The 19,319-nt window shown below is 44.8% G+C and overlaps 2 protein-coding genes across 7 annotated transcripts; one reads left to right on the plus strand and one right to left on the minus strand.

Annotated features, from left to right (window-relative positions):
- Positions 1-789: 789 nt before the first annotated feature.
- On the minus strand, positions 790-2,732 carry LOC109467788. Its single transcript, XM_019765838.1, has one exon. The coding sequence runs from the start codon at positions 2,443-2,445 to the stop codon at positions 1,636-1,638; it is 810 nt and encodes a 269-aa protein (XP_019621397.1). The 5' UTR covers positions 2,446-2,732; the 3' UTR covers positions 790-1,635.
- Positions 2,733-7,003: 4,271 nt separating this feature from the next.
- Positions 7,004-18,453, plus strand: LOC109468064. Of its 6 annotated transcripts, none has more exons than XM_019766296.1 (2): positions 7,004-7,035; positions 16,442-18,453. In XM_019766296.1, the coding sequence occupies exon 2, from the start codon at positions 16,499-16,501 to the stop codon at positions 17,378-17,380; it is 882 nt and encodes a 293-aa protein (XP_019621855.1). In that variant the 5' UTR covers positions 7,004-7,035; positions 16,442-16,498; the 3' UTR covers positions 17,381-18,453. The 6 variants fall into 6 exon arrangements, with proteins under 6 accessions (XP_019621855.1, XP_019621853.1, XP_019621854.1 ...); XM_019766294.1 differs by lacking the exon at positions 7,004-7,035 and adding an exon at positions 9,188-9,352; XM_019766295.1 differs by lacking the exon at positions 7,004-7,035 and adding an exon at positions 11,775-11,948.
- Positions 18,454-19,319: the final 866 nt, after the last annotated feature.

Here is a 19,319-nt window from a genome sequence, read left to right on the forward strand (position 1 = left end):
AGAATTGGCCAGGTGCGAAATCCTCGCCATTATATCCTAATTTTGTGCACGCAGCAGATTTGGAAAATCCCGTCTAAACGGCGTGTGGCTTTACCCGCCCCAAGTTGATAATGTCAAGACGCCTACAGAGACTTTGATCTGTTTTCTTCGTGTTAACATACGTCATTTCAAGAACGACAACTTGGAGTATTCACCAAGACATTCGTGACGGGCGTTGGTCCATGACTAGTCATTACCAGATTTTCACAGCAATTACAGAAAACGAACTAAATTATACCCTTCTCAGTAACCACCTCATTAGCTCACCTTTAGAAAATCTGAAAGCTTATCTAGTGTAAGAAAGCATTCTCTAAAGGTTGAATTCATTTTGTTGTATGATATTTCGATCAGATTATGATAAGAGAATGCCCGGTGCTGTTCACAGCAAAGTTCTCTTTGTGTTAACTTTCTTCAAGGCGTTTTCACAGAACGCCTTAATTTAAGATCCGTCTGCAGGTGTCCCATTGTGTTGTGGTGACTGCGAGGCTTCATGCGCGAGTAAGTTCGCCTTAATTGAAGAGAGGATAGAAAAGGGGGCTTCTTATCTACGATAACATCATTACCACAAGGCGTGCACAATCTACCATAATCCCCGTGCAGTTGTGATTATACTGATACCAGTAATGTGGTATAAGCTATAACAGAAACTGTCATGCTGGATATCTAAAAGACACGTACTCTTCTAATATAATACATAAGTACAGTATTTAATACAAAAATGATGACGAAAGATGCATTGTTGTAGCTCTTAATCTCTTGCAGGTCTTAATTGGGTATTTGTGGCATTTGCTAATAGCAGAAAATTATCCAGTTGACCAATTCACAAGTACTGTATTATATTCCACCCCTCCCCAGGATTTCCTGTATATATGTAATGTCCCCGATAACTTGTACTCAGTCTCTTGTCGGATACAGTTCTGTACGAATGAACTGAATCGGTTGCGCGTTACAAATGGCTTTAACATAAAACATGCTTCCTAACAAGTGGTAGCCATCAGTTTCGAGCCACCAAGGGCCCTCGCTTTGTAGCTACAAACGCCAAAGGAAAACAAACACTGCACACTTTCGGGACGTCGCGTTTCTGGTAATAGCCGACCCGTATGTAAACTAACACAGTTTACAGACAGACGACATCCCCGCCCTGTTTCTCCGGCGGCACATCCAGGTTTGGCGCGCGGCTCAACCGCAAAGCCACCGTCACACGCACCCTGTACTTCACCCAGACACGGAGATTTTACCTCGGACAATAGATACAACTTTCTATGGACAAAGACTTACCAGTCACACAAAACGCACGCTACAACCGAACTATTTGTTTTCCTTTCAACATTCTTGTCCAGAGTATTTGAGTATATTTCTAGGATGTCTTTTGTCCAAGGCGTTGTGGTAAATATTTACAGATACCTGCACATGTTTATAAGATGTTACAAGTGCTGTTTGGGAAAAATACAACCCTGTCTTACCATCTCAAAGGAACCGCACGTATACCAAAATGTCGTACAAGGCCAGGACAAATATATTGGGTCATCCATATGGTACGGCAGACCATAACATAAGCTGTGATATGTCAACAAAGTTCTGGGCGTATGTTTTGGCTCATCTTCTGGGCTTTACGTCCAGTATGTAGTCCTCTCCCACCTGTGCGTGTGTCGGGTGTCCCCGGCCTACTGACCCACGTTTCCGCGGGCTCAGACGCTCTGCCGAGGGTGCTGAGCCAGCTATGGGCGTTTTCGCCTTCTTTAGCCCCTGCATTATCTTCCTTTCAGCTGCAGGAATCTTCGAGAGAGTCTCTGTCATGAGCCACAGGAAAGCCTTCGTGCTCTCCTCAGCGACCTGTACTCTTCTGTCGAACTCGTCCATCTTTTGTGACGTTTCCTCGCGTTTTTGGGTCTCCTCTCGGGCTAAGGCCTCCACGCGACGGCTTAGATCGCTAACTTTCCCCATGCCGCCTTGCAAGGCCTCCAGACGACCCTCCAAAAATTTGATGAAGTTTTCTTGTCCGGTAAGAACTCGCTGCAACTGCACGGTTTCCTCTGTGAACGCTTCAAGTCTTTTATCGTAGTAAGACCGATACGACTCCTGCTGATGTGCCTTGTCCTCCAGTTGAAACATGAGGGTTGTCACGTTAGCGAGTTGTCCCGCGAAATTGTTACACCGCATTCTCTCTCCGATCTGTACTTTCTGCAGCAAACCAACATCCTTTCTGAGCTCTCGGAGTTCGTCCGACCGCACCGAACACGTCTTGGTCTCGGCGCGGGTGTTGAGATGCTCCGAAGGACTGTACGGAAGAACAAGGCTACATTCGCAGGTCCTCCTTTGTCGACGATCGGTTTCAACCGTCCACGCCGAAGTCTTCGCGATGACAAGAGCAACGACAGTTGTTAATATGAGCACTTGCCTTTCCATGCTCCCGGCCAGCGCGACGATGTATTGGGGGTGAGCACTCAGCAACAAAACCACCGATATCCCTCGAGTCGGTACAGTCCTAGCCTCAGTAGAACAGGAGCTCAGAAATGTTCTCAGAGAGCTGGATCATCATCAGTAAGAAGCCCAAACCCACTGTATGTGACTAATTGTCGACCCTTGCCAGGTGTAAGGTCACAAATCGCCTAGGGTCAGCTCTAGCCTGCGGTTTACACAGACCACACCTCGCCTCGCCAAGCTAATGATTGGCAGGTAGCTCCGACAAGACTTTTGTGTCGACGATCCCACGGAATCCTGGGTATTCTGCGCTTTTAGACCACAAGGCTCTTCAAGCCATTCTGACGTTGCATCAGAATTCTCTGAAAAGAAACACTGTTTCTGCGAAGGCAGTTTTTGGGGGGTATCTCGGTTCTGTTACTGGAAACTGTCGTTTGTCAAGTGGGGTTTGACGTTTTTATCGAACGTTTTGGTGTTCAGCCCAGATTCAGGCGGCTCGTGTTTAGCTTTACGGCATAACTCTGGCGATTGGATATAGGAAAAATTCGTATAAATCCTTTTATCTCAATAGAATGTCCATTGCTGGCTGCTGCTTGATTTTGGTGAGAATACCTTCGTTCATACAGGCATTGCCCCCATACACACACTCACTTGATTCAAATAAATGTATGTATGCCCTTGAAACACATCCCAATGTTTACCCAATGTTTAGATCCTCGACCAAAAATATACGGTCGAATTCTACTTCAACCATGCAACATATGGGCCTCCCACAAAGACACAACAAGTCTTATGTGTAACTCTACATACCTGATATACTTCCATACTCACTCACAACGTCTGGGGATCATCACGTTCACTTTGTGCTTCAGTCAATGTGAACCGCAAAAGGGTTATAACTCGGGAATGTGAATTTTGATGTGAATTTTGCCAAGACTTATATATGCACGTAGAGACATGCCTTCGATGAAGCTACCAAACATTCTTATTCATCTATGACGATGCTGCGACCACCCCACCGCGATATACCAACAGGCCTCTGCTAGGTTTGTACTGACAGGCGTGTTGGAATAGTTCCATATCGTGTGCCGCGCCGTGAGTCATAAGTTGTACATTTTTCCACGTGTTCCTGACAATAACACGTCTGGCGGAAAGTCCAGTTGTTTGATTTCGAGAGAAATTCTATCCGCATGTGTTGATAGAACTAGTGTTATAAGATGTAGTGTTTTGAGTTTGCAAAAAGAAATAATGATGTAATGTATTGCAGAATATTCAAACTCAGCAAAGCTGCACCGTCCAAAACATCAAGTTCAACACAAAGGGTAAAGAAAACGTAGTATTTCAACAATCACGTCGCTATGCAATACAACATAATGACTGTCGTCAGAAATAGACATGTTTTGAAACGTTCCCGGCTGAACAAATGTGATGTTAAAAACATGACCTTAAGTTCTAAAGCTTGCATGTAAAAAAAAAAGGACAGGAATTTCCTCAAAATTGCTGCGTTTGTTGAACGACGTTCTGTCAAATTTTAGTTCCTATGTGAGGACAAATTTGTGACGAATCCTTTCCCAAGAAGAGGCACTTATGAGCACAATATAAATCATTAAAAAAATGAGCTTCGCTAAGAGTAAGCTGCCTCTTATCTGAAATATGCCTGTGTTTGTTATGTCGCAGTTGTTCCTGCGATAAACGCAGGCGATCGTTTGAGAGGAAAAGGGCGCGAGTGATTCATTCACAGGGAGATGTTTTCTACGGGCTGACTTTGTGTGAGAAGGACACACACGTACACACACAAACGTGTCCTTGCGACAGTGCTAGTCGGGTGAACAGGCCCTTGAGAAGTAACAGTTATCTCTACCCAAGCTAGTCGTGTTCCTGCGGTCTGCGGTCGAGAGTTCCACACTACTACTGCAACAGCGTTCTTGTCACGCCTCGACTGAGACCTCCTGGCTTTTTTGAAGGTTTAATGTTACAAGTTAATACCACACGGAGCAGGTGAGTGTGAGTTGCACAGTGTAATTATGCGGATAGAATACCGTGGGAATTGGAGCGCTTGTATCGATTGTAATGATGCCAAGTATCGTTGGAGGGAAGGACTGATTTCTTTATGCTGGGTATTACCCTTAGAGGGCCACCAACACCCATTCTTCACCATATACGGTATGTGTGATGTTTAAAGAAAGTATTTGAGAACAGAAGGGGAGCCAACACATCCTTCATTACCAGGAAAGTTGTGTTTGTGTACTGTTCCTAACAGGTAGCTAATCCACTCTTGACACGAATTTATTTTTAACTCGCGGTTGGTAGGTTTGTGCATCTGTCAAACGCATCCTGTGTAGGGTTTACACTGGCGATTATATTGTTGCGTAAATTGCAGAACTACATCACCACTAACATTGTGTAGCACCGATACTACAAGGAAACATGGTTGGTCTGTGATCATCAAACATGTTCTATTGCACCTATGGGGCCTTTCGAAACGTTGATTGAGAATAGAGCAGACGGACGAATCTTGTCCGGGTAGGAACATTTGGAGGATGTCAGTAACCTGTCTTCCTGCCAGACGATACAGTTTTCCTTCTGACCAGTTACCATTCAATTTGTCACCATGAAAACTACATTTTCGACAGCAGTCAGGATGGAAGGGCTACACAGACACTATGAGTACCTAATGAAACTACCCAGCAATCAAAGCACCCAAGCACACAGAAAGAGATAAACAATGTACAGGTAGTTAGTTTGTAAAAGACCCACATGGTAAAACCTAATTTACAGAAGATGTAATTTTCTTGAACGGGTCTGGTCGCTTTGCTCCTATTACAGTACAGGAGGCCCTTCTCACAACACAGGTAAGTGAGACAGAAAGCACTCTGCTACCCATCATCGTAAAACAGAGCATGGTACGATATGGCTCAAGACGTAACCAAGTTACGATGTTACTGTATCTGCACAGATAGGCCCGTGTGACAAGTTACAGGATTAGTAAACGTTGTGTAGATAAAATACTTCTGATGTAGACAAAATAAACATGTCCGGGATGGGCAGACCTTTGACCTGCCCTGAGAACTGTTGGGTGGCCGGTGGGAGGGCGAAATGTCGCTTGGTTGTCAGTCAGGATATTTCACTAAGAGTTTCTATGTTTAGAGTCTGGACAATAAAAACCATCAGCATACATGGAGTAAATTAAAGTTTATCCATTTGCTCGAAAGTGCCCAGCCTTGAGGGTGATTCAATGAGGGGTAGTACATTACTGACACTGTTAGGGTCTGTCACAGGTTGTGTGGGACAGGTGCATCTATTGTTTATTTCCTTTAGAACGGTTTAAAGTTGGGCATACGATGGGGGTTGCACATTCTGCTCTTCTCGGTTTCACTTCGGAGCTAAAGTACTTGCGAGCTCTCATGTTTTAGTGTTATTCGCTTGACGATGTCTGCTCGGTTTTGGAAGTAACACTAAGGTCAGTTGTTGAAACTCGCAAACAAATAATGACCCGGTTTGATGAAAATCAAAATAAATACTAGAATTCCGAGATCTCATACCTCCATGAAATATGATCTTGATATGTAAATGTAAATTTCTTCTTTAATTGTTCAAATGACCTCTGCATTAACACGATATATGCATCATGATGTATGTTAACTTTTGATTAACTTACAGATGTCCCAAGTATGACATTCTCATCATTCACCATTACGAAATCATAGAATTTTCACATTAATTATGCAAATTAGGTCATCATTTGCATAATTAGTATCTGTTGAACTTCCGCCTGCCATAGGTTACATAGTATAATGTAAAACACAGTATTATAGAATTTCCTCATTAATTATGCAAATAAAGTCCTCATTTGCATAAGTTGCATTTAATTATGTACATCTCTCTCTCAGCTACCTACACACCAAAAATAATGAAAATATGTTGTTCCTGTCTGGACTTATTGGCTTTTAAACATTTCGCCAGAAAGTGCCCTGCAGTTCCAGAACAAGCCGCTAGGGGGCCCAAACTCATATGACTTCTTCCCAAGCACGAGAGCTACCTTCCATCAAAATTTCATGACCCTAGCATGTCCAGATCGCGAGATATCAAAACCGGAAGTTGCGCTGCAGTACCAAGGGAAGCCACTAGGGGGACCAAAATCTCATCATTTCCAGTTTTTGTCACACCCTACCAACACACCAAGTATGAAACCAATCCATCCAGGCGTTCTTGAGTTATCTTGTTGACCAACAGACAGACGGACGGACGGAAGGACGGACGGACGGACGGACAGATAAACGCAACTGAAAATATAACCTCCATGACACATTTCATGGAGGTAATAACGATTCCTGGTGACATCTTCGCCTATGATTTATTTTTCTGTCCGACGATCTCCCATGGGAAGAGGTGTGCTCTCTGTTGGTCTTAAGCGTACTTAAGGGTTCACACGGTACAATGCGTTGAATCACAAGTCGTCATTGTTAAACAGGGCGGCGGCAAGTACTGACCAGTAGTGACCAGTCGCTCCAGTCCACTTCTTATTAACACCCGTACTGACGGAACACAGACGTGGCCGATCGAGGACCGTTACGAGTGAGTTCGTCTGTTTATTTGTCCTGGTGTCGGTGCTTCTTATTGAGACATCTCCACTTATAGTATTACCACTTAAGTGGCTCTTCTTGATGCCCAGGACGACATTGTGCTTTATTTCGAGTTGCCTTTCGAGTCGCATTTTGTCGTATGTTTCATCATGTGTGGTGTGATATTGGCCGTCATTTCTTTTTAATCTATAATGTCACTGTTTTTAACGTTAATGGTTTTAGCGAATATGTGGCTGGATAAAGTGCTAGTCCCACACATAACATACATTTGCCGTATTCCGCACACAACGTATCAAATTATGATGTAGAGTTGTCCCCTAACTTTCCTGAAGAATTAGCCCGTCTCCTCTCTACGTACAGGTGGTATGTAGGTACAATTTGATCACCAAGCTGTTAGTGAGCGGGCAAATCATGATGTTCGATATTCCCTCCCAATCCCGCCTAGAAGATTAGGAACAAATCCGTTTTTCCGGGACGTCTGCATCCGCAATTGTATTGACCGTATTGGTTTATGTTTTGGATAGGAACGGAACAGCTATAAGGTACGATCAACCATCACTCTAGAGGACAAGACTACACTATGGGGCACAGACATAACAAGGGTAAGAAAACACAACAATACCTAAAACAAACTTGCCGGCCTGTTGCTATAGTTGTTTGGTCAGAGACTTACAGTGACGCTGTAACTCCAGGCTGTGTCCGGACAGGTCACAGGTGTCTGTGTTTACCCAGTATCAACCTTAATGTCGAACGGCTACATCCGTTAACACTGAAATGTGTTAGCAGAATTCTTTAATTGATCAGTATTAACTCGCCCTTATCCATCAATGAGATGTAGTAAATCTCTCCTAACCCATTACTTCTTACGTGTGCCCTTTCTCCTAGCACCTTCTCTCCTGTCGTCGACCTTTCCAGTTCCTCTTCTTTGCACCAAACGACTTTAAGATTATTCGTGAGCGGTCGTTATGACAGGGGATGTAAAAGACCAACCCACGTTGACCTTCCAACAACATGTCTCTTCCCTTGAAATCCCCCGGGCCACAAAACCCTCGGCAGCGTGTAATCCCTGCCCTGCCAAATAAACACTCTTTGTGTGAGTTTACCACACAGACTGACGTGTGGCGGGATTTATTGTCAGGCTGAGACCTACCTGGCCTTGTCCGTGTCGTTCCCAGCATCTCTGTCCCAGGACACCCACCTGTCGCCATGCTCGTGCCCATCTAGCCTCTTACCAGACTTCGGGAAGCGGCTGGATGGAGTAGAAATCGGCTAGAAAGACAGATAACATGCCAGGGGAGTTGGTCTGCCCTCGGCCTCCCAAAGCTACCTGTGACAGAGAGCGCAAAATGTACACTCTGGCGGGCTAATTCCCCTGGTTTGTTATCTGTCTTTCTGGCCAATTTCTACTCAATCCACCCGCTTCCCGGAGCCTGGTAGAGGCTAGTGTCCATCCACAGCGATAATCAACAACTGCGGTGTATTTACATTCCTTAATACCCCATGGTGCAGCCCGACCGGAGTAAAAGCTGTAGTGCTGACACAGGCGCAAGGTGCGACGTTTGATCCAGTCCACCGTGACTTTAAAAGGATCAACTTGTAATCCCTGAAGACTTTCTGCGCCTTTTTTGGCAACTGGAGCGTAGAAGGGACGTTACCTTTCCTTGGATCCTAACTCATCACTCTTTTGTTTCTTTTTCTAATTTTAGTTTATTTGTAAAACGTTAAATGGAGTGTTCATGCCCGATGACGTGTGAGCACGGCGAAAAAAGAGATAACAGTATTGATGGCTAATTTCTTTCCAAATTCGGAACAACTTTTTCATGTCTCAAAGACAGCGTTTCTTAACCATCACCAACACTATTTCATTGGATCGCTCCACCTTCGTTATCTCTGGCCGCTGGGTTGTCCACTGTCCAGTATACTGTCAAGAGGTGAAAGAGAAAATTAGGCCATCAAAGACATTCATTACAACAAAAAGTAAACATGAAGAGCTTTATCAAGAGAGGTGCTTGAAAAATCGTTCGGTCAAGACCCGGCCTAGTCTGGTTCCTCCATCACGCTCGTCTGTCATTGGCTGAGAGACTCTGCTCTTCAGTCTGTCCGGAGTTTTGCGGAGAACACTTGTGTGGGATTGAGTCGCACGTTTGGGTGGTTCCCGGCCCGGGTGTTGCTTTGTTCAGGTTGGTGCGAAGAAAAAGAAGCATATTCACAGTGAAGGAAAGTTACACCAGCAATCTTTAGTGAACGGACGGTTCCTAGGAGGGGACACAGCTGAAGGTTGTTTCTCAAGATTGTTTCTGATTGAGGAGGTAACTTTTCTGTCGCTTTATTATCTTGTTGCTGTCTTTATGTTTCATGTTACTGTGTTAGTTTAGCCGTTTCCCAAACTGCATAATCTCCAAACAGATTTCGGTGGCTGCAAAGACAGTATCACATTGACCAGACAGTTATTATTTGCCACCGATTTGTCTGGGCGGCCGAGGCCTCTCTCTTGAAGGCCAGTTCTAAACGTAACGCCTTTGCCACCAGACATCTGCTTGGAGATTAAGACTAACCTTGGTAACAAACGGAACTGAAAACTAGTATAAAAGAGGCCATGGAGGTTGGAAGATCAGACATGTCCTCAAACAGCTTACTCTTCTTTTTATATCTGACGTTGTCGTTATCAATGACCGTTCCTGTTGGTTGCGGTAAGGTATATATAGCACAGTGCTTCTGAAAAAGAGGTTGATACCACCCCGAAGATTCACCAGCTTTGTTTGATCACACGCGTGAAATTCTTGCGTTAAATACAACACACAAGTCCGGTGTGATTTCTTATATATCAGTTCAACACATGCCGTTGGTTGTTATTTCTGTATGGTCCAATTGCGATAAGTTATTACTTTCTGATTCTATTCGAACCTTGTGGGGTATCTGGGTGTTACGGAAGGTATGTCGAGAATCTCTCTTCGTTTGAAAATTCGGACTTAGCAATTGCTAGCGTACGTCCTGAGAAGGGTGGTAATCTTACTGGGGTTTTACTGCAGTTTTGTCTGTGATGTTTCCTTAAAAAAAGTGCACAGGTTGTAACTACTCTCCAATTGTCCAACATTGCTTGCGTATTCTACATTTTTTGTACGTAAGACAACTGGACTGTATCCCTTTGCACTCTTTCGACCCTTAAGCCCCTTAAAACGGTAGCAACATTAACAGAAGCTGAGAAGTTCTGTGTTCAGTGATAAGTTGCTACATGCTGTTTCAAAATCTGCAGATATGAGGGTTTTTCTGTTTCAAACGTTGCTTCCAAGTTTTGGCTTAATCTGATTCCACTGCCATACAAGTTGTTAGCTATTTCTGTTGGGTGGTTGACGACATTTCCCAGACCTCATGTACAAGTCAAGGGTGTTGAAACCGTTTGCTGAGGCTCCTTAATTAAATCACATCCACATAGAGTACATTGTTAGGGTCAGATTCGGGTGAAGGTAGTGCAGAAGAAATAACCTTCACCGAATGAATGTCCATCCGTCTAATTTCCTTCCCTCGGAAATGAATAGCAAGCAACAGTATACCATTAAAACCATTACCTTTAAATGTGTTTATCTAAATATATTATGAAGCTTCAAGTTCAGGCCTGGAGAAGCCCCCCATATGACCTTTTGCCATGACATATTATCGCTCCAGACATCCTGAAACCCTTTTGTCCGGAAGTTCTTCAGTGACTGCGAACGCCATCCAGTCAAGTGCAGTAGTCGTAGACTAACCCCTTTTGTTTCTTCTAGAATAAACAAACGTCAGAATTCTTCTCGATGTTTGCTGCGGCTTCTGTGATAACCGACCTCTTTTGGAAAAGCAAAATAGTTACGACGGTGGCTGCCCTTCCGGCCGAACTCGTAAAGGCCAGGAATCACCAAGGTCAAATTAACCTCCTTTCCCCCCTTCCAAATATATTACTGAATTTTAATTGTATAACACTTGGCAGAGAGACGTATCATTTAAAGATACTGGTTTTAAGGCATCTTTGTACTGTGAACACCATGGTGTGAGGTTTTCTCTTAAATGATGTGTGATTTATAAAGTTCTATACGGACTACATTTTTGCCGTCTGATCCCCTGCAGCCAGCTTGTGTAGATTTGGGTCATCTCGATGTTTCAAACGGAAGAGTCTTTCAACCGTAAATCATCGAAGGTCGGCATGAAGGACACATTTGAGCCCAATAATGTGCGCCTTTTCTTCCAAGACGTTCGATTTCAATAGTGTCTTCGGAAGAACATCATCGTGAACAAATGTGGCCCTCAGTAAACAAAAGGTTAAAAACTGACCGAGCTGTTGTCATTCATGACCTCTTCAGAGATCCACAGAAGACAGGACATTGCATGTCTGATGTACATGTATGGTGACATGACCTACTTGCCCTATAATCAATGATTTGTGTTGTACATTCATGCCCGGGGTGACAAGGAAAGGTCCTGCCGGACACCTGTTTTTGCAGGACTCCCTTGCATTGGGACCAGCCAATTTTGAGTATTGGGAAGGACGGTTGTTGGTGTTTTTGCGCTATGGGAAATAGTTTGTATACATAAAACCGTAACTGTGCAGTTCTTCAGAATGTGTCGTTGTAATACAGTAGAAATATCATTTAGAATCCTTCTACCTTCAGTCCACCCTCATCCCCGAATTTTCCGAATGGAATAGTCCATACTTTGGGAGAAGGGAGGGATAGGGGGGTACCGACAATTGGAAATATCTGGACATGGTCATGGCAACATATCTCGTGTGTGGTCTGACCGCCAGATGTACGTGTAGAAGCCATACACCGTGTAAATTGTTTTAAAGGACGTCTCGTGTTAAGTGCCATTAGTCCGACACACTCTTAGGAAATGTCAAAGTGATGGAAGGATGTGACTTCTCAAGACGACAGACAGGTGAGTGGAGACAACTCGCACGTCTTAAGGTGTTGATCTAACTGTAACACCTGGGTAGCTTAAGCTTCGCCTGTTTCGCTTTTCATACGTCGTTATTAGCCTCTACCAGGTTTCAGGAAGCGGCTGAAAGAGTATCAATTGTTCAAATAGATAGATGATACACCAGGAAAGTAGGTCCACGCTATTTTAATAGAGAGCATAGTTTGCCGCTCCCGACTGTTTTCTTTATATAGCGCGGACCAACTCTCCTGGCATATCATCTGGAAAATTTCTATTCTTTTCAGTCGCTTCCTGAAGCCTGTTAGAGGCTACGTCGATACTTAACATCATGTCTCTTTCTCAACTTTAAATGCACTAGTTAATACAGGTCGTGCAATCAACAATTGAAAACCGCTTTGAATACATCTGCCTGTTCTTTCGGAGACTTCTGAAATGTCTAATTGTACTGCACAAATGTATCTCATGTTTGTTGTGGCGTATTCTCTCCCTTCCCTCTTACGATTAAAAAAGAATGCAGAATGTATGTCCTATTACAAATCTTGAAAGTTTCAACTCGTCCCTGGACATCAACAAAACTGACCACGTCGCTGCAATCTCTGACCCGTGCGCTCCCACGAACTGACCCCCAGTTTTCCGGACCCCCCAAACTGCAGGACCCCCTGGTGTGGGTGCATTATCACGTAATGATGACCAATGGTCCCAGCTCCACACCACCACCTGTGGAGCACAGCAGGTATCTCCAACAGGTGTGCACAGGTGTGCACAGGTCAGCGGACAGGTCGCCTCGTCACACGTGGGGTCATCCTCACTATCTCATTAAGTGTGTGTTTGTGTACAGTAAACTTTGCTCACGTTTTCACCACCAACAGAGAAAGAATTAAAGATCGCTTGAGTTGCCAAACGATGCACAGGAAGTAGGAAATAATGGGCGCTAATTGAAAGTTGTTGACGACCCGTTGCACTCTTTCACTGTCTATAGGTTCAGCAGTCACAAACGCTGTACGATAGTTTTGCGTTCGATTTTCGACAAGACTATGACACAAATGTACGGCAACCTTTTCTTCGTCACACAATAGACGAATTATGTACGACACAACCTGGAACGTCCCGAGAATGTCCCCATTCGTACATCTGTCGTACGATGTGGAAGGGGCTTGAGCTAAGACGATGTCCTTCTGACCATACAGACATACCAAGAGTTTTAAAGTGTCAAAGTTCCATGGAACTGCTAGGTGTAATGTTTGTAGTATGTTTTACTTTGTAAATACAGTGCGCTCTCTGCAAATACATCGAAGATAATGATTTGTGATGTTTTCAAGACAGACAGCGTCGGTTACATAAAACGGCAGGTAGCTTCACGGCACGACCATATGGCACACCTGTCCTGTGGGAGATAATCAGAAGAGCCACATATGGTCAGGTTGAAACAGGTGAAGCTGTTGTTTATTTCCGTCGGAACAGTTTCAAAGACGCGAGAAACAATAGTGGTAGATTCCTCAGTTGCACGAGTTCTAACATAGTGGAACCCTCCAGTGCTCTTGCGTATAAAAGGAAAACGTTTGCCATTGTCGGAAATAACTTTTTTCACTAGATTTCGTCAAAACAACACTTAACATTTGAAGTGTGACAGAGCCAATACAAAGCTATTTCTTGTCTTCGTTTTGTCTTGTAATCCCCAAGCAGATCTTTTGGGTGGCTGCCAAGACAGTATCAAACAGGCTAAACTGGATTTAGAGATTTAGAGAGTACTTTTCGGTCAATACAAATATATGGGTCCTGCAGGCGGCAAGGAAAAGCATTAGAGCTCCACCCCCTTAGTCGTTGCCAAAAATCTCATGCCGGTGAACTCACCAGAGCAGGCCGGGTAAAGTGGGTGAAGTTGACGGGGTAGGTTTCATGGCCGGCCCGGGGGTGGGGTACTTGACTCGGATAACAATCTTACATCTGAAGGTTTAATATGTTGGTGTGTGGGCGTGTCAGACTGTCAGACCCACCGCTATCGGATGCACCTGTCAATGGTAAGCCGTGGAGGGGGTACAAGCATACAGAAACTGCTTGATACAAGTTTCTCATTAAACGACACCAATACCCTTACTCTGTACCCTCCCCAGTCCCCACCATTACAATTTGATGAGTGCATATGGGTGGTTAAAGAAAAAAAGGCGGTACATTAGGTTTAAGACCTTGGAGATACATGCTTATCTGTAAATCCCAAACTCCCGGCTTAAGGTTTCCGAAAGAGATGCCCACCCATAGTCAATACGACTTTCCGAAAGGCATTTTAAATTTGCACAGTTTTTGTAATATGAAATGTTGAACTGTCGAAGGTCTTTGCTGTTTGAGTTTTCGTTTGAAATGAACGTATCTAAATTTTCATAGTTAATCTGTTGTGATACAGATGTATATAATCTTACCGGGAAAGCGTTGTAATCCTACTTTGAGGCTAGGCTTGTAAGATGATTACCAAATGGTACTACTTAGTGTAACTACTTAGCTCCCGTAACGTAACGTAACGCCGTATGTCGTCCATTTGGGCAGTCAAGAATGCCTAATAGCCTTCAAGGCCAGAACCCCGCCAAGTGTGTGTCACAGACCTACATGTGAGGTAAAATCTGGAGTATTTAGCGCGATCCTGACAGAAAAATGCCATTTTAACCGCTCCTTGGTGTTGCTTTTTGCCTAATGGAGTGAGAAGCCGGTATGAAACCGTACTTAGTCCCGCGTGGGAATTATTCTGGTCGTGCAAATGGAGTTTTCTCTGTGATCACTTCCAAATGCTGACCTCACGGCAAGCCATTAGGATTACTTCATATTACACAGGAATTCAAAATTGGTTATAGAAATCGACAATCATATCTCTGGTGAATTCAGTTTCAATGTTAACGAGTTTCAAAGAATTCAAACGATGTTTTTAGCGAGTAACCTCACTGATATGCACTAAGAATGACATATTGGAAAGATGACTGCTCTGGGCTATGAAGCTTTATCCCACCAGCAGAGATGTAACAGGCCTCGTCATTGGTAGACATAAATGTGTTGTTCACAAATGACGTAACCCTACCCAGGTAGATATTTCTTTTATCTAACTCGCCAAGAGAGTTATAACTATGTCCCAAAGCCCGGTGGACGGCTGTTCTACTCTTCGTAATCTGTTCTTTAGATATCCCCAGTGCGCAGCCTGTCGATGCATCATATTCATACCCTCAGTCAGTACAAAGAATAATGAGAAATATTAATACGTACCACAGAAGGACTGGAAAAAAATAGATGAAACGTAGGCGTGGCGTTTTTTAAAAGGGACGAGCTGTAGTGATGTGTCCCTTCTTCAGACGTGAATCATGAGCGTGTTGTTGTACCTAAGCCGATAAAGACATGACCTAACGTTGGCTGGTCTGGGTTGTTGAAAAGGTTAATTACAGGTATAGACAGTCTGGCGGCCGTGACAGGTACAAACACACAGGAGATGAGGTAAGGCCGCGGCTGGATCAGGCTGGGCCGTGGAGGATATGGCTTCTTTTGCACACAAAGTCCTTTTATTCAGCTTGCTCAATCTCCTGAGAATATCTCACTAGAACCCCTCATTGTCAGTCTAAAGATCTTATTCTTAGATTTCTTGGTTGGGGCCTTTGCGTCATGGGTACACGACGCGGTACATCCATTGGAAAGAAAATATGCGTTACAGATATTTAACAGGTAACAACTGACAGTAATGATTTTATATTTATATTCTTTAGGGGTCCTTTTTCTTATCTAAAATAAAGAATTAAGAGAAAGAATATCATACGAGGAATTTCTTTTCACTGAAATTTTTGCATTGAATTTACCAATGACCATGAACAAAGGCTCTCACACTTTGTTACGTTTAAAGTATGTAAAATGTAGGGTCCATGAACCTGGTGAACCTTGCTGTGACCTTTTCTGATCCCTGATACAAAATTTACTGAGTTCCGGACCCTTAATCATCTTAACGTTTATACTACTCATCTTTGAGCCGTAACCATGGTGACGGAGACCCAAGGGTATTGCCATGGTAACCTGCGATGTGTCACACGATGTCTGTAGAGGTTATACTTGTCTAGTATTTCGGTGTCCCTTGCCGCCGGGTGTTTACCAAAGCCCACAGGACGGCCTGCCCACTGCCTATATATAACGTCAGCTGGTCTTCACCTCTCCTTTCTCCTTGCTTAGCCTATAGTGTAAAATAGCGCCACCACAGGTCAGACGGAGTCTGGAAGGGTCATAGTTGGGGTTTTGCCCCGGGGCTGTTAGCGATCATTTTAGGAACAGTGGCACTACTTACACCTAATAGCCCCGGTAGGGCACAGCAGGCGGCTGCAGAGGTGAGGTGGAGGGGTAAGGACATCTGTCCGGGGGAGACCTTGGGCTAGTCGCGTCTGCCGTGTCCTGGCGTTCTTGTCCCGGCGGTGATACATGCGTGAGGAGGTACTGTTGTTCACCTGACTGACGTGTATTTTTCTCGCCTCTGGTTGCAGGAGGTGCGATGCGTGATCTATCACCTGTGTGCGACACCTGAGGTACCACGGATCGCCATGAGCCCGCCACACCTGGCCAGGCCTGTCGTCTGCGTCCTGCTGCTCAGCGTCGGGCTGTCCCTGACGGCACAGGAGGAAGTCTACAGCCTTGGCCACATCGAGGACAACCGATGCGTCTGCACCTTCGTCGCCCCGTACAATCAGCCCGACAGCCCGACCAAGACAGCCCGCGAGGCGCCCTCCGACTGCCCGTCCCTGGACGCGTCCGAACTGCAGCGCCTGAAAGACGACGTCGTGCTCGTGCACAGGCACCAACTGGCGAACCGCGAGCAGCTAAACACGCAAACCACGGGCATGTTCAACCTGACGACACGGATGCACACGTTCGAAGAATCGCTCCGTAAATACGCCAGGAAGCAGGTGGCACAGGACGGTAACATGGGAGGGTTTCAGAAGGAGACGAGGAAACTGAGACGGCTGATCACCAAGCAGAGGCAGGCCCTCGCCGGCATGCGGTCCCGGGTGGACTCCCTGACAAACGACCTGGAACATATGCGGGGGGTGAACGAGCAGCTACTGCAGGAACTACAGGTACAGGCCGAGAAAAACGAGATGCAGCGGCGCAGATTGGAAGACCTGCGCGTCAAACACGAGGCTACGGAGACTCAGATCCAGGAGTTTCTGTGGATCGTCACCACGGTGTTGAAGACTGTCCCCCGCCCGGACCGGGAACAGCTCGGGGAAACAGGCGGCGACGAGGGAGACCCGAGCCGCGCCGAACCGCCCGGACACAGACCCGCGGCTCCGCCGGAAACTGCCGAGGAGAACACCGACGGCTCGGCCCAAGGGAGCGAAGTTGGCGTCGACGCCGACGAATTCGATGAGTTGTATGACGACCTGTACATAACGCCTAAACCGAGGCGAAGGCGATTCCAATAGGCAAAGCCAACCATATAATCACACTAAACCCAGGTATATCCTTACGTTTCCTTATAGACAACACTGTAAATACCTTACATGTCGTTAATGACGGCCGTTTCAAACGGCAGCCAACTTTGACTCACGAACATTAACTCCGTCATGTGAGACAACACAGACAGAAACATTGCCTATTAATTATACCGTACCTGGCCAGCCGAACAATTTGTACATTCACACCACGGAAAATAGCCAGGAGATGAGCCGAAACTGCCCGGTAATTAAGTAGACATTCGACCAGGTAAGACCCTGTGGCTAGTCTCTCAGTGGGTTGACATTAATTATTTCTGTCATTAGAAATTCCACAGAGAATAATTCCAGTAAGTATACAAGAACGTGTTTATAGAACTGACGTATACGATCTCTATTAATTTATATCGTTCTCTTGCACCGAAAACTGTCGTGCAGGTGTTCACTCGCTCCTAAGGGTGTTCTGATTTCTTGTGGTGAAAAACAAAATGGCCGCCTTCGTGTATGTGTATGGGAAGAACATCGTTTGAAAATTGAGCACAGCCACTGTGCTTGTCATTGCTCTGTGAACGAATTGAAGATAGTGCGGTAACCGGGGCATGTAACACATTCCGCTTCGCCAAATATCGCTAAACGCTAAGTACTACCTAAATAGATTGCAAAATAGCTACACGCGAGACCTTTGATCTGCTATGATGTTATTCTACAGCATATTGCCCCTGTCTTTTGTACATAGTTCTGCCATGTCTAGCGAAACCGACCTCTTGTGCGTTATAATTGTTCGCGCACCGACCTAAGTTAATCGATGACTGTGCTCTCCATATATGGTTGATAGAGCGGACGAGCAAAGGTAAACCGTTGCCTACGGGCCTCCTGAAGCATTGTCTCCCCAAGCTTTGTAAGCCACTTTAATGCCAACCTTTTTCACCCGTCTCACTACATAAACTTAAATAACGACTTCTGTGGCTTGGCCTCATTATTACCGAGTCTTCGCCCTTGTCTTATTTATTTCTTGCACAGATAAATCAGTCAGGTTGAGAGCGATCCGTTAAGAGGGTGTCTTCATTCATACTTATAATCACGGTTCAGAGGTCACAGTTCTGACGATCGTGCATTGAGATAAGAGTATTTCGGAAGTCGTCTGAGACGCGTAAATTGGTAAGAAAACAGAGACTCCTTTATGTGGTCTGGATCTGTGATCTTCAAGAAAACGCGACGTAAATCTTTTAAAAGCCCTGTTATTTTCTAGTCAACTTCTGTTGGGTGAAAAAGCAGATACATTCAATGAACCTTTGTTTTGCTTGCGTGTATAGTAAACACGTTTCTGTACAACAAGACACAACATTCCTACCACTGGTACACAATAAGGACCTCGCCTCCTCCAAATACACAAACAATGCTCATATAACAAGTCTTCAATTATCACTGTACCTTAAGTACCCATTACAGGAATCTATCTTTCTTAGATATATTTCCATCAGGTGCTTAGCCCTTAAGTGTTGTCATTCGGACGACAATGGCGACACTTAACGATAACACCTTAACGCGTTATTGTCTTTGTCGGAAACGCCGAATTAAATGGCTTAGTGCTCAATCAAGATAATATATGGATATTGGTACAACAGAAACATGTACTAGTATCTCTGACACATGTAGGTTCTAAAGCGTTAGTGTATACACTGTGAAGTTTAGACACGCCCATTCAATAGGACATGTTCTTATCTATGTTGTTTACGCCTTTCGTTCTTCCGACAATAAAGGTGTTCATCGCTTGCTAACGCGGTGTCAAAAGGTCGTCAGTGGCGTGCCAACCTTTACTGGCTCTCCAGTCTTCAGAAGACACTGTGTGGCAAGAATCAACCTGATCACTCCAGAACAGCACAGATCTCACATTGTACTCACCACACGACCTCTCCGCACCAGACTTATA

This window comes from Branchiostoma belcheri, unplaced genomic scaffold (genome assembly GCF_001625305.1).
Source record: "Branchiostoma belcheri isolate BF01 breed outbred unplaced genomic scaffold, Haploidv18h27 scaffold19, whole genome shotgun sequence".
In the NCBI taxonomy this organism is placed as follows: Eukaryota; Metazoa; Chordata; class Leptocardii; order Amphioxiformes; family Branchiostomatidae; genus Branchiostoma; species Branchiostoma belcheri.